Source organism: Pelodiscus sinensis, chromosome 27 (genome assembly GCF_049634645.1).
Source record: "Pelodiscus sinensis isolate JC-2024 chromosome 27, ASM4963464v1, whole genome shotgun sequence".
Lineage (NCBI taxonomy): Eukaryota > Metazoa > Chordata > Testudines > Trionychidae > Pelodiscus > Pelodiscus sinensis.
The window spans coordinates 14,822,501-14,838,060 of record NC_134737.1 but is presented as its reverse complement, the minus strand read 5'-3'; the positions used below and the strand labels follow the sequence as shown (position 1 = coordinate 14,838,060).

General features: G+C 53.3%; 1 protein-coding gene across 6 annotated transcripts in view; it reads left to right on the top strand.

Annotated features, from left to right (window-relative positions):
* PPFIA4 (PPFI scaffold protein A4) overlaps positions 1–15,560 on the top strand; it is a 143,412-nt gene that overhangs the window by 118,979 nt on the left and 8,873 nt on the right. For 3 of the 6 annotated variants that reach the window (XM_075910022.1, XM_075910023.1, XM_075910024.1), the window contains exons 23-28: positions 3,072–3,134; positions 4,132–4,158; positions 6,879–7,054; positions 8,996–9,093; positions 11,533–11,708; positions 12,099–12,167. In XM_075910022.1, the coding sequence (XP_075766137.1) occupies positions 3,072–3,134; positions 4,132–4,158; positions 6,879–7,054; positions 8,996–9,093; positions 11,533–11,708; positions 12,099–12,167 (609 nt within the window). Of the gene's footprint in view, positions 1–3,071; positions 3,135–4,058; positions 4,325–6,878; positions 7,055–8,995; positions 9,094–11,532; positions 11,709–12,098; positions 12,168–15,560 lie in introns of those variants that run through there. The other 3 variants (XM_075910026.1, XM_075910028.1, XM_075910027.1) reach the window with 3 other exon arrangements.

The window sequence follows — 15,560 nt, the reverse complement described above, 5'->3', positions numbered from 1 at the left end:
ACAGCTTTTCAGTCCTACTTGATACCAGCGATTGTCCAGTGGAGCTGGCTGGGAAGGGGCCAGAGTTTCATTTGCCTCGAGGTGTTGTGGGTGAGTAGGAATTCACAAGGCTGACGGTGGCGGGGGGGATAGCAGCCTGCTTCCTCACAGCTACCGATAAAGTGGTTTGAGTGAGTCACCTTCTAACTGGTCCTAACTGCTTGGGTTTCATCCAGCTTCTGGAAAGATAAAGGACTAAAGTTTGAACCTCTCTAGTCCAGAATTCTCTGATCCAGCAACCTCCATGGTCCGGCATGATTTCAATGAGCTGGATGTCCACTTGTCATGGGTGTGGCCAAGTTTCCCGCTGTCCCATAAAGTTTTACAGCCACCAGTCCTGGCTCTCAGTGTTCTGTGCTGTTATTTAGCTCTAATGTACCCCTCCATGTCTTCTAAGAGCCCAGGAAGCCGTGGGTGATGCTGCTAGACAATCTTGACCTCCCGTGGTCTGGAAAATTCTCTGTTTCGGCACCGGTCAGGTCCCAAGGGATACTTAAGAGCAGGTGAATGCTGACCTCAGCACTGAGGTTATTCTGACCAGATCCTGGGGTGCAAGAGCAGAGCCTGTCACTGAAGCAGTAAACTGCCCTGCTTGGATGACTCTGCCTGCTGGAGTCTTCCCCTCCTTCGTCCGTGAGGACTCTAAGATGTATCAGGACCTCGAGAACAGCAGTTCCCACCCGCTGGGCCGCACCGCAGACGTCTGGCCACTGGGCCACGGCAGCTCTGGGGGCGGGGCTGGGGTACTGTGCTCCCGCCATGGCTGTTGGGAGAGGCGTATCCTGCTCCGCCTCTCAGCCAACCAGCACCAGGCAGGGGCGGGTCTCTTCCCGGACACAGGCGAGCGCTTTGCTGCAAAACGGGAGGGACACGTGGCGCCGGGCATGGCAGCCTTAGAGTAGCCGCGACCTGAGCAGTGGTGCTCAGCTGTGGCTGGGAAGCAGCGCAGGGCTAGGTGAGGTGGGGCAGGGCGGGACTGTGGGGGTGGGGCACTAAGAGGCAGACGGCTGATGTGGGGGGGGGCACTGGGGCTAGTAGTGAGGAGGCTCTGGGGGCAGGACTGGCACTGGGAGGCTCTGAGGATGGGGCTAATATTGGGGACTAGGGGCTGGCGCTGGGGAAGCCTCTGAGGGGGTTGGGTGCAGTGAGGCTCTGGAAACAGCAGGCTCACACAGGGGTCTGGTTGTGGGAGGCTCTAAGGGGGGGCTGTCACTGGGGGGTTGGGTACAGGGGATGCTGGGTCAGTGGCAGCAGGGGTGTAGTGGAGGGGTGGGGGTCTCTAGGGGTTAGGGCTGGGGGCTCTGGGGGCCGGGACTTTTGGTGGACCAGTAACATTGCATTTGCATATTCATTATCTGCATAATGAATATGCAAACATGCAAATAAAATGCTACCGGTCCACCAAAAGTTTGTCAATGGGTTTGCCGGTCCCCGGTATAAAAAAGGTTGGGAACCCCTGCTCTAGAGGCAGAGATATGGGTGCTACCCCGGGCGTCCAGACAGTCTTCCTTCAGGAGAATGCACACGTGCTGCTGTCCAAAGGGCAGGTTTTATTTTCAGACAAAACCCTGCGTTCTTTTAACCTCCCGCACACTTTACCTGCTATGGGAGTGTGTGCTCCGCCATGAGGAAATGCCACGGAAGGAGTCAGGCGCTGCAGCTGCTGCATGTTCCCAAGCGACTCTCCAGAGCATGCATGGATGGTGGAGCTTGGAGCTATTTAAACAAGGGCCTTTCCAAAACCTGTGTCTGATCAATGTGGAGATGGTGCGGGGGGGAGGGTGGAGAAGCATGCACGGAGACCCAAGTGGTAGCCCTGCAAATGTCCAACATAGGAACATCCCTTAGAAATGTCATCAACTCCGACATGTAAACGCAGTCACTTTCCTGTTCCCACTGTTCTTCTACGGCTCACCCTCTGACCCCTTTGCCCTGGGCTTTGTGTGCCAGGGGAGGGGCTGAACAGTGTCCCACGGGTGCCCTGAGCATGCATGCATCTAGCGCACACCTCTGCACCACCAACCATTAGAACACGCAAACATCCATTCTCGGACGCATTAGCGGGAGTGCTGTAAGAACGAAGTCATTCTTCCATACTGATCAGGCCTCAGCTGGAGTACCGTGTCCCGTTCTGGGTACCACATTCCAGGAGAGATGTGGACAATCTGGAGAAGGCTCAGAGAAGAGCAACAAAAATGATGAAAGGTCTAGAAAACAGGAGCTCTGAGGGAAGTGTTTAGTCTAGAAAGGAGAAGACTGAGGGGGGACGTAATTACAGCCTTCAGGTATCTAAAAGGCTGTTACAAGGTGGAGGGAGAAAAATGATTTTCCTTAACCTCTAATGATAGGAGAAGAAAAGCAATGTCAGGGTGGTTAAGCACTGGAATAAATTGCATAGAGGGGTTGTGGAATCTCCATTAGAGATTTTTAAGATCAGGTTGGACAAACACCTGTCAGGGATGATCTAGACAGTCCATGAGGGCAGGGAACTGGACTTGATGCCCTCTCGAGCTCCCTTCCGTTTATGATTCTATGAAGATAACCGTTTTTCCTCCTCGTCGGAATTCCAGAGCAACTTTCACTAACTGAGTATTTGTGGGAACTATCGCTGCATGGTATCCATTTTAAACGTGCTTTGTTCTTGGAACGGGGTAGCTCAGAAAACCCTTCTCAGCATTCTCCCCTGTCACATGTCTTGTCTCTTTCACCAAGGAAAGGAGCCCCCAGTAAGTTTCATGGAAGCTGGAAGTGGGTTTCTCTACAAGCATGTGAGAAATCCACCAGTGTCCTTTAGAGTTTGATAAACAGAACCCGATTCTCATCTCCGTCTGGTAGGAGGGAGCAGTAATTCCTGGTGTGAGTCCAATGGAAGAGAAGAGGCCAACCGTTAAGTCTGTATATGTCTCCTTGCGATCCGCAGTAGAACCTGACATCCTGTCTCTAGTGGAGCTTGTGTCGCTTGGACTTTTGAGCAGATAGTTGTGCTCTGGTTGTAACGTGTGCTTGATCTTTGTCTCCCCTTTTCCCTGTAGTCCTCGGGAAATGTCTGGGTCACGCACGAGGAGATGGAGAACATGGCAACTTCCACGAAAACGGTCAGTCTCCTGTCTAACCCCGTCTCCCATCTGGATAGCATGCCAGTTCGCAGGCGTAGCCCTGTGGGCTGCTAGTGCTGAAATTCAGCCCACGGCGGCCCATTGGATGGGAAGGGGGCTCATGCAGTCGGAGGGAAACGCCGTGCCCAATGGGTTGGGCATGCTGAGGAGCTGCTTCTCAGCCTTTAATAGCTGGGCCGTTTCTACAGCTGCTTTTCCACTCCCCCAAGTGAGTTTTCCTTTTTCAAAAGCTTGTTGGTTTTGCTGAGCCCATGAGGACTGTGCCTCTGTCCACCTCTAGTAAAATAAATACAGGAAAAGACCCGTTGATGCAGAGAAACCAACCCAGAACGTGAAAGCCCGACTCCACTCCTGGAGTCGCTGACCCAACATCCATTTCAGGATCTAAGGGGTCAGTCTCTTTTAGTGGACCCCAAGCTGCCCTCGTGCAGTCAACCCACGTTGGCCCTGCAGCCGTTGAGTGTGGGTCACTGGCCTGGCGTCCAGTCTGGGGTGGAGCACACTGGTAGGGCAATGCAGGGGAAACTTGCACTGCCCTTTCCCCACTTGTGTCTGTTCTTCGGGCACAGGCATCTCTGCCCCGTGCAGCGCTTGCTTACCCAGCAGGCATGTCCTCTGGGGGGTCTGTGCCAGACTCCACGCCAGACGCACCGTGTGCTGGGGAGAGCAGGACTGTCCAGTGGCATCGCAGCCTTGTGCATGCCGCCTGGGGTGGAAACCTGGCCCCGTCAAAGGCAAAACGCCCGGGGATTGGCATGCGCCAGGGCTCACTCGTGCTGAGAGACGCAGGCGCCTGACTTGCATGTGAAGTGGGTGTTCCCGCTCCCTGCCGGGCTAGTGCCTTTCCTCGGACCGCACCGTATCGTCTTTCCAATGTGTCTTCTGCTCTGTTTGTGCTCCAAGGGCCAGCCCCCGGTTGCAGAGGTACTGACTTTCCCTGTTGTTTTTGTTGACATGCTACACATGTTACAATCAGGACACAGAGGAGGGCAGCTGGGCACAGGTGAGACCTCCATGTCCTCTCTTTCCATGTCTGCCAGGTAGGCGAGCCGGGGCCAGCACCCAGCCAGTCTCACAGCCCTCTTGCAAACCGATCCCAGTGACACTGCCTGTGTCCGATCGCATCGCTCCATTTCCACGCCGGCCACTCCGCATTTGGCCCTGCTCTTTTCACCAGGTGTTCCTTTAAGCTCTGCCCCCAAAGGCACGTCCCTGGAAGGTCGGGGAAGGCAGCAGCCGAGAGCTCCCGAAGGCAGCTCTTCCTTCCTGTGCTTTGTTGGCTCCTCCTTTGTCGCATTGGATAGCCGGGATAATGTTCACACATCTGGCGCGTCCTCTCTCGCCCGCCCATCACATGGATTAGCCGGTCCACTCCCGCACCAGGAACATGGCTCTTTCGCTGTGGGCTGGGGTGGAGTTCCATGGTTCTTTTGACTCCTGTTTTAGATGTCCAGGGGACTTAGCCATTTCGGAGGCCTGGAAGATACATGGCTAAAAGCCCCGTGTGGTTTTGGTAACTCTCAGTCCCGGGTTCCCTGCTGTGTAAAATTGGGGGCCCGTTTCTCGTAAAAAGGCTTGTGATCTCATCTCCCCATGTGTAGCCTGTCCTGGCTCACCGGTCCTGATCCAGCCCTTCCACGGGGAGGGTGGGTAATAAAGCTGGCAAACAGCTGGACGATAGAATGAGCTGGTTGGTCCCAAGCCATTTCCCCCTCCCCCAGCGGCTGCTTTGATTTGAGCTCAGATCTAGATCCTGATTCTGATTGGCTGCCTCTAGAGCGTATTAGCCAGGACTTTCCATCCACGGATTCTGTAAAAGCAAGGATGCAACGTCCCCCCCTCCCCCGGCCGTTGTAGCCTCAGCCCCTCCCCTGTTCCATTTGATCAGCCATTGCCTGTCACCTGCTTCACGGGCTTTGTAGCCAGAGACAAGACGCCTCTGTTCTGTTGGGCGCGTGACTGTCCTGTCCATGAGAAGAGGCGAAAGCCCTCCATTAGCAACAGTCATTTAGATCCTGCGCACAGCTGCTGTGCTGCACATCTGGCGCGCTGGCTAGCCGCCGCCTTCCCCGGGAGGGCAGGAAGTCGCCTTTTATAGAGGGGGGAGCATAAAGAAACCTTGAAGTGACACCCAGCCAGTTGCCTTCCCGGATGGGAACCCACACGGCCCCCCACTCCCGGTATCGGAACGGGCTGCTTTAGGGCTGCACAGAGGTGGGACAGAGTTTCCTGCCAGGGTTAGAGTAATGGGGGCTGATGTGCCACAGGGAGCCCTACCAAAGCCTGGGTGAGGTAACGATGGGATCATTTGGGCCTGATCCTCGACTGCCCCGTCCCTGATGCAAAGCCAGCACCGAACTGCCCTGTGAATGGGGTGGCATTTTGAACTCACGTGAGACTGGTGTCAGAACCGCACGGGCAGGCGGTGGCATGCGAGGCCCTGTCTCTCCTCCTGCCTGATTTACACTTCCCTGTGCGCACTTCACAACGAATTAAACCTCAGAACATCTCTCTGCTACTGCAGCAATTATTAAACTTGTTACACTTCAGAACAACAATATAGGCCATGCCTACTCAGCATGGTGCTCTGTCCCTCTCTAGTGGTGGCTGGGACATATATAGGGGCTGAAGAAGTTGCTGCAGCTAGAATTAGTCAAGAATTTTTCAGCTTTTTTTTGTAACCAAAAATACCATTAAGTGTTTGCAAGAAAGGGGGGAGGTCAAGGTCTTTCCTGCTTTGGAACATTTTTCGACAAAAAAAGTTTGGAAATGGCGGTTACTCTCGTTTTGAGATAAACAAGAACCGTTTTTTTGGGGGGTTTTTTGTGATAGAAATGTAGCCGTGTTAGTCTGGTGTAGCTGAAACAAAAAACAGGACTATGTAGCACTTTTTTTTTTCTAAGCCAAGAGACCTAGTTCTGTTAGTCAAGGCTGCAGCTAGAGATGGGCAAGAAATGGTTTGCCCGTGAGACTGAAAATTCTCCCTCCCAAATCGGGACAACAAAAGTCTTGAAAATTTTCACAAACTGAGAAATCAAAACCTATTTTCAGACCAAGTCAACTGGATATTTTGTTCTGATAAGCTCAAAACATTTTGTTTCAAATGACGTTTTTTTCAGACATTTAGGTTTATTTAAAAATCATCAGTTATTTAAAAAAATCAGCAGGTCAAAACTGAAACAAAATGTTTTGAGCTTATCAGAACAAAACATCAAGTTGACTTGATCTGAAAACAGGTTTTGATTTCTACGTTTGTGAAAATTTTCAAGACTTTTGTTGTCCCGATTTGAGAGGGAGAATTTTCAGTCTCATGGGCAAACCATTTCTTGCCCATCTCTAGCTGCAACCTTGATTAACAGAACTAGGTCCCTTGGCTTAGACTGAGAAGCGTCAGGTTTCAGGTGCCTAGGGACCTGTCTTCCATCAGTGTCAGAGCATTACAAAAAGAACACCTCGCCTTTTATATAGGCTTTTCAAGATGTCCACACCGAGAGAGAAGCACTGACACAAGTTATTAACGTATCCAAATGCATTTTCTTAATAATTGGACAGACATTTCCAAAAGCGAAATTCCCGAAAGTCAAACCTATTCAGCTAAAAATCAGGCCGCTTCTAAATGCAGAAGCTCTGAAAAAACATCTTGCACCAAACGTACTATAGTACCCCTGGAAGATTGTGTCTGGAGCACTGTCTGGAGCCATGTGTTTCCCTTTGCTTTCGCAGACGCTGGCCTACGGGGACATGAACCATGAGTGGATTGGGAATGAATGGCTGCCAAGTCTTGGGCTCCCACAGTATCGCAGCTACTTCATGGAGTGTCTCGTGGATGCTCGGATGCTGGACCACCTGAGTAAGAAAGATCTCAGAGTGCACCTGAAGATGGTTGACAGCTTCCACCGGTGAGCTGGTCTTCCTGGGAAGGTCTCTAGAGCGTCCCTTCCTGAGCAGTGAAGGAGGAGGCCTGGGGGGGTGTAGCCAGATGCAGTTGGTGTGGCTGAACTTTCTCACACACAGGCTTTGGAGGAAGGGTTGTTCTTAGTCTGGAACAACGTAGAAAAGCTGATGTTCTCCTTCCTGAAATTCCCCGTGCAGACCTCCAGTGTGGGTGGTTGTGTGGCACAGAACCACTCAGTCCAGGTCAACCAATTTCTGACCCAAAATCACAGAACTAGAAGGAACCTTGAGAGGTCATCATAGTCCAGTTCCTTGCCTCCACAGCAGGACCCAGCACCATATAGACCATCCCTGACAGGTGTCTGTCCAATCTGCTCTTAAATATCCCAGTGATGGAGATTCCACAGCCTCTCTAGGCAACTTATTCCAGTGTTTAAACACCCTGGCAGGTAGGAAGTTTTTCCTAATGTCCAACCTCAGCCTCCCTTGCTGCAGTTGAAGCCCATTGCTTCTTGTCCTGTCCTTGGAGGCCAAGGAGAACAATTTGTCTCCCTCTTCTGTGTGACACCCTATTAAATACTTGAAAACTTCTATCCTGTCCCCTCTCAGTCTTCTTTCCAAACTTAACAAGCCCAATTCTTTCAGTCTTCCCTCATCAGTCACGTTTTCTAGACCTTTAATCATTCTTGTTGCTCTTCTCTGGACCTTCTCCAATTTCTCCACATCTTTCCTGAAATGTGGTGCCCAGAACTGGACACAATCCTCCAACTGAGGCCTAATCAGCACAGAGTAGAGCGGAAGAATGACTCCTCGTGTCTTGCTCACAACACACCTGTTAATGCAGCCCAGAACCATGTTTGCTTTTTTTGCAACAGTGTCACACTATTGACTCATATTTAGCTTGTGATCCACTATGGCCTCTAGATCCCTCTCTGCCGTACTCCTTCCTAGACAACCACTTCCCATTCTATATGTGTGAAACTGATTGTTCCTTCCTAAATGGAGCACTTTGCATTTGTCCTTATTAAACTTTGTCCTATTTACCTCAGACCTTTTCTCTAGCTTGTCCAAATTATTTTGAATTTTGACCCATCCTCCAAAGCACTTGCAACTAGGATTGCCAGATGATTTCAACAAAAATACCAGACACACTTGACATTACATCACAATCAACATTACATCTTATTTAGAAAATACCGAACATTTATATTTTCTCATTCATTTTTTCTCAATTTGTTTCCCGAACAGAAAGCTCAAATACTGGACTGTCTGGTTCAAAACCGGATACCTGGCAACCTTAGGGTACGTCTACCCTAGCCCCCTAGATCGATCTAGGGAGGCTAATGAGGATGACCGGAATTGCAAATCAAGCCCGGGATTTAAATATTCTGCACTTGATTTGCAAGTTCCCGGCCGGTCGCCATTTTAGAAATTGACTAGCCTGAAGTAACTGCCCGTGTCTACACACGGCAGTGAAGCGGGCTTCCAATTTAAAGCCCTAAATCGAATTAGGTGGTATTCCTCCTGCAATGAGGTTTACCACCTAATTCGAATTAGGGGCTTTAAATCGGAGGCCCATTTCACTGCCACGTGTAGTTACTTCAGGCTAGTCAATTTCTAAAATGGCAACAGGCCGGGAACATGCAAATCAAGCGCGGGATATTTAAATCCTAGGTTTGATTTGCAATTCCGGTCACCCTCATTAGCTTCCCTGGATCGATCTAGGGGGCTAGTGTAGACGTACTCTTAGTTGCAGCCCCTCCCTGCTTGGGATCATCTGCAAACTTAATAAGCGTCCTCTCTATGCCAATATCTAAATTGTTGATGAAGACAGTGAACAGAAGTGGCCCCAAAACAGACCCCTGCGGAGCCCCACTTGTCCTGCCCTTCCAGCATGACTGTGAACTGCTAATCACTACATCGAGCGATGCGTTGTGTTTCCCCAGCACCAGCCTGCAGTACGGCATCATGTGCCTCAAGAGGTTAAGCTATGACCGCAAGGAGCTGCAGCGGCGGCGAGAAGAGAGCCAGCACGAAATCAAAGGTCAGTCCTTTTGCCTGTGTCCCACAGGAAGTGACAGCGGAAGTGATCCCGCCTTTTTCTGGCTCCTTTCCTGTTTTGCATTGCGAAGGCTGTTTGTCCAATCGCATTCGTTGGAACAAACCCGGAAGTCCAACTTTAGGTGGGAGATGAATGGCAAGAACAGAGGATTAAAAGCCTTGAGGATTAAAAGAGCCTCTGCCAGCCGCTCAGATGACAAATCGGTCGGACTTGACTGGCGAGCCCTCTGGAGGAATCAAGAATTTCTGCCCCAGTTTAGTTTCCACGGGGAATGGGAGTTTTCTCTGTCAAGTGGGTTGGGATTTTCAACCCTCTTGAACAGAACTGGGGGAACTAAACTATTTGTGATCACTATTCTGAGTGCTCAAGCAGATAATGTACAAGGACAGTCTGTGGCACCTGTATTCCTCCCTGCATTAGCGGGGATACGCAGGCATACAGATTGCTAGCCTCGCTTGGCAAGGGGCGGGAACCATTGAAACCAGGAAATAAAAAAAAGAGAGGAGGTCTGGCCTTGCTGGGGAGGAGGGAAGATTTCAACCAGAGACCTCGTCTCTCTGAGTACAATTGTTTCTAAATCACGGCAGGGTCCCAGTTCCTCCCCAAGCATCTGCACCTCTCTGCTTGAAATGTCAGAAGCAGCCTTTTGGTGTCAGCAGCCGGCCTGCCCGTCGGATCGTGGCGAGGGGCCCACAGACACACTCAGCCTGCTTGTGCGCCTAGCACAAGTGTATGGGGAGTCAAGGGGGTCAGGAAATGGGCAAGATGCAGAGAGACAGTGTCCGGGCCACTCCTCCAGGGGGCACGGAGTGAGATCGGGGCAGTCCCTTCACATAGGGCTGCCGGTTTGGTTGGACGTTTTTGTGATGGCGCGTTGGGGGTCCCCCGTCTCCTGCACCCCGAAATGGCACAAACAGACCGCACCAGCCGGTGGAATTGAGGAAGTTTATTTCCTCTCCAGGATACAGCACAGCACAGATGGAATCTGGTCACAGAGCTGGGCTAGGATGCCTCAGGCCCCCTTGAGTTGGGGGGAGACTGGGCCCCTAAACTCCAGCCCCTCTACCTAGGCTGTCTCCTCCATGCTCCCAGACAGCAACTAACCAACCCTCTTCCAGCCCTGCCCCCCAGCCAGGGCAGCATTCCCCCTTCCTTTGTTCCTCTCCATGGGGGGTGTCTGGTTCAACAAGTTTGGCATTACCTTTGCATAGTGAGGTTTTCCCTGCTGGGTCTTGCTCCAGACAGCAGAGGTCACCACAGCCCAGCAAGTACCCCCACTACGTCACAGTTTTCCTGGAGGTTTCATCACATGACATCCTCTTTCATTACTCTTGAATTCCTGGCGACTCCCAGGGCAATTCTGGAGGGTTGGCAACCAAACCTACAGGGTGGGCAGATTTCTCTGTTGCCATGGTGTGACGTAGTGGGGGTTCCTTGCTGGTTGGATGCTGGGCAGGGGCTTGTGAGTGACCTCCACTGGCTGCTGGATGCAGCACAGCCCAGCAGGGCAGCGGATGAGTCATTATGCAAGGGGGCTTCAAACCTGTCTGACCAGTTATCTCCCAGGGAGTGGAACAATGGGAAGAAGGGGAGTGGAGCCCTGGCTGGGGGCAGGGCTGGAAGTGAGGGAGTTAGTTTCTGTCTGGGAGCATGGAGGAGACAGCCTAGGGAAAGGGGCTGGAATTTAGGGGCCCAGGCTCCCCCATCTCAAGGGGGGCTGAGGCATCCTAGGCCTGCCCTGGAACCAGATTACATCTGTTCTGTGCTGTATCCTGGAGAAGCAACAAACTCCCTCTAGTCTACTGGCTGGTGGAGTGTCCGTGCCATTACGGGGGTGCAGGAGACGGGAAAACCCCAATGCGCCGTCACACATGGGCACCAGCTTCCTCCTTTCTATGTGGGTGCTGAACCCCAGCTCCTCCCCAGGCCTCACCCCTACTGCACCCCTTCCCCCGAGACCTCCCGTCTCGCCCCTCACTGCACACCATGGAGCAGCTGATAGCAGTGGGCGGGAGGCAGGCGGAAGAGTTGATTGGCGTGGCCGCCAGCGGGTGGGAGGTGCTGGCGGATACCGTGCCAGCACCTGAGCAGTTACTGCTGCTGCTCCTCAAAGAGCCAGAGGGACAATGGCCGCACTGCCACGCCTAGCCAAACCCCTTAATTGCTCTGTCCTATGGTCACCTGCCACAGGGCCAGGCAGGGCTCAAGGCTCAGCAGGGATCAGGAAGTGTCCGAAGCATCTGACCAGGTGAGTTTTGCCCACGAAAGCTCACGCCCCAGTAAATCTGCTAGTGTCCCTGGTGCCACAGGCCTCCCTGTTGGTTTTGGGGGATACAGAGTGAGGCTGCCCCTCTGACAGGTGAAAACCGAGCTCGCTGGAGGCTTGGAGGGTGCTGAACGTCTGGCCCTGCTGTCTTGCAGATGTTCTGGTCTGGACCAACGATCAGGTCATCCACTGGATCCAGTCCATTGGGCTTCGGGAGTATGCAAATAACCTCGGCGAGAGTGGAGTCCATGGAGCTCTCCTTGCTTTGGATGAAAACTTTGACCATAACAGTCTGTCACTTGTCCTGCAGATACCCACTCAGAACACCCAGGTAAGGAAAGGCCTGCCAGAGCTCACTGCTGGTTATCCGTCCGCCTGTCTGCCTCTCCGTCCTCTCGCCTGCTCGCGTCTTTGAGGCACCCGTCACCTCAGGGTGTGCTCTGTGGGGTGTCACAGAACACGAAGGGAGAGTCGGCTGAACAAGGCAGCGATCGCTCCTCACTGCTGCAGGGCTTGGTGCCAGGAATCTCCTTTAGAGCCTCCTTCAACTCCGTGTCCTACGGCAGCACAGCAGCTTCTGGAGGGGCCTGTCCTGTCCTTGCAGCTGTCGGCACTGACAGTCGGACTCCTCGGTCTGTCCGAGCACCTGGGCATCCTGGGGTAGCGTCAGTCGTTCCCCGGGGCCGGCCGGCTCCTGTCACTCATTCCTGACTCTTTCCAGGCACGGCAGGTGATGGAGAGAGAATTCAACAATCTGCTCGCCCTGGGCACGGACCGGCGGCTGGACGATGTGAGTGCCAAGTGCTGTCTCGTGCTGTCTCGCTGGGCCAGTGAAGGGACGGGGCTTCAGTCTATCAGAGGAGAACCAGACGGAGGGCTGGAGGGGACACGGCCGCCAGGGTGGCCTTGTAGTAAATACTGAGTTTTGTCTCCCCCTTTGGAAGAGGCTCACGAGGCTCAGAAAGCCCTGCCGAGCCCGAATCGCCCTGGTTGTGCTCGGGGCGGGGTTGCTGGTTGAGGAATGGCTGTACTGAGCCATGGGCATTGACAAGCAGAGTCTGAGAGAGGAAAAACGGCTCGATTTTCAAGCTACCGAGACCCTCGTATTGTTCCTGTGGGTGCGGGTGTCAGTGCCAGTCCTTGGTTCTCCCGTTTCCTCGTTGTTAGCAGGAAGAGGCTCGCGAGCGTACCGGTTGTCTTGTCAGCCCCTAGGGAAGGGGTGGGAGCCGGTGTCACCCTGGACTAGCCAGAGCCCCGTGGAATGAGCCCTCGGGGACCGTCCTGCCTTCGGGAATGGACCTGGTGGAATCTAATGGGTCTTTTCTACCCTCATTTTTGTGGGCCTGATCCCACGGGGGGCTGGGCGGCTCCCCGTGACTGCGCTGGCTCGCCTCTGATTTTAGAGCTAGCTTTGGGGTTATCTTTTACAGCCATCTGAGGGTCATGGGAACAGAGGCTGCAAAGGCTGGCGAACAGGAGACTCGGGGCAGTTCAGCTGTGCGTGTGTGTGTGTCGTGGAGGCTGGCTAACACACAGCTGTGCGTGTGTGTGTCGTGGAGGCTGGCTAACACACAGCTGTGCGTGTGTGTGTGTCGTGGAGGCTGGCTAACACACAGCTGTGCCTGTGTGTGTGTTGTGGCGGATGGCTAACACACAGCTGTGCGTGTGTGTGTGTTGTAGCGGCTGGCTAACACACAGCTGTGCGTGCATGTGTGTGTGTCGTGGAAGCTGGCTAACATACACCTGTGCGTGTGTGTGTGTGTGTGTGTGTGTGTTGTAGCGGCTGGCTAACACACAGCTGTGCGTGCATGTGTGTGTGTCGTGGAGGCTGGCTAACGCACAGCTGTGCGTGTGTGTTGGGTGTTCTGTGCCTGTAATTTGAACGGGTTTCCATGCTGAGTCTGCCAGTTTGCTCCCTGCCGTGTAACTTTGTACATATGGTGGGTCTCTCTCCCACCGGGTTCATGTACCACAGTCAGTATCCGCAAACACCAGCCTGTGTGCGAGGGGTGTGCAGGGTCTCTCCACACTGTAACTCTGGTGATGGTCCAGGTGGGCGGCAGCCGCCCTGAAGATGTTTCTAAAGCAGAAGATAAAACCTGCCCCCCGTTTCTCCTGGGGGGAGGGATGGACAAGAGCTACGTGGACATCAGCAGCCCAGTGCCAGGGATTTTGCTTCCCTGCTGTGCCAGGGATTTTGCTTCCCTGCGTTCTCCAGGCCGGGCTTGGACCTGAGCCTGGTGACCGTGTGGGGCATTCCTGAGCGGAGAATGTTGTGTCAGTAAGACTGAATCCCACGAAGCGTGGCAGCCACCAGCCCACTGTGGGGTGGGGGGGAGAGTGACGCGTATTAACGCTTCGCAAGCCACCGGCACTTTAGATATCCCAGGCACAGAACGGACGTTCATTGCGGCTCGGAGCCTTTGAGCGGGGCGGGCAAATCACTCTTTCTATGGCAGGTAGGCAGCCCTGGCTCGCCTTAGCACTCAGGGCCCGATTTTCCAAAGATCACCGCACCTCCAAAATGCATCGACTGTTCGATTAGTCTGTCACCCAGAATGTAGCATCCTTAATGTGTATTATGGTGGCAACCTGGAGCCAGGGCCCCTTTGTGCTAGGCGCTGCACAGACACTGAACAAAAGGCAGTCTCTGCCCCACAGAGCTGGCAGTCGAATAAGTCAAAGCCGTTTTGCACTGCTCCTGTTTGTCAGATGACTTCCAAGGCGGCCAGGCTGAGAGGCAGCCAAGGGACAAAGGGAGATAATTCCGTGCATTTATGTCGCTTGATACAGAATAAAAAGAGCAGCCAGGCCCCCGACCAGGGAAGATTTCCAGAGGCCTAGGGGGCAGTTACGTGCTTAACTCTTCAAGTCGAGGGGAGTCGGGTGCAATTTGTGCTTTTGAAAATCAACCCCCAGGTGACCAGGATGTGGCTAAAAACACCCGTCAGAAAAGCCCGCTCTGTGGTAAATAAACGGCAGCCGTTCCACCCTGCCACCGGCACACTGAGACTTGGAACAAGCCTCCCTCTCCAGCAACTCGCCACCCGCACACGCCCCTCCGTTTCCCATGCTTGGGAAAAGGCACCGGCTCAGGCCTGCTGTGCTCCGTTCCCCAAGCCGCGATTGACGTTTGCACCAAGGCATGCAGGCCGGGATGGTGCCCCATGCTCAGGGGACTTGGTTCATTCTGGGAACTCGCCTGCACAGCCCTGCCTAGCGATGGGCATGGGCCTGTCTGGGCTTTCGGCCACCACTGCCCTGACAGACCAGAGGTGGGTCTGATTTCAGACACGTAGGTCCCATGTTCTACCTCGCTAAGCTGGGAGGGACCAGCCTGCCCCGTATGTCAGGACGCCCTCCAACAGTTCGGTGGTGCCAGGGGCCTGAGCAACCCCTCTAAAACAGGGTTCCTCAGCTTTCCCCTCACACCTCATGGCGCCATCCCATTTCCCAGAGTCCTTTGCAGCCGTATCCCAGCCCCCTTTCTACACCAAGCATGACTGCCGGTGGGAGCGTGCAAGGGACCAACATGATACAAACAGGTCAACCGGCGGTTAGGATAATTAAATCAGAGCCAGCCAGAAAATGATTTCCCCCCCTCCCCTGGAAAATTTCAGGTTTTTGGTGAAAATTAGAATATTGAAATGGAATCCTAGAACACTAGAACTGGAAGGGACCTCGAGAGGGCACCAAAGCCAGCCCCCTGCCCTCACGGCATATTTGGATTGGAAATGCCGTCATGCCCCTGAGAGTTAGAGCTTGGGGACTTCCTGCATTCTCCTCAAAGTCATGGCGTGTAGCTGTGTCGGATATGGTGCACCATGGTCTCGTCTCCTAGCAAGAAGTGGTGCATTATGGGAGTCCCTGGCTGCGGTGCATTTCGGGAGATGTAGTCTGCCGGACAGCCTGGCACCATAGAGCCGAATGGAGACATGAGGCTACCAAACTACAGTTCCCATAAGGCATTGCAGCACCAGCGCCAAATAAAATATTTCCATTTTCAGATGAATTGTTTCAATTTGGGGGCGTTCGGTGTCTCAATTAAAAATCGAATGTTTCCGTGGAAAGCAAACACTTGTTGCAAAAAAACCAACCACTCCGTTTTCCCATAAAAAACACTTCTCGCGTCAAAGTTCTGATCCCGCCTAAATCTCAGCTATTCCAAGCTCCTTAAATCTTG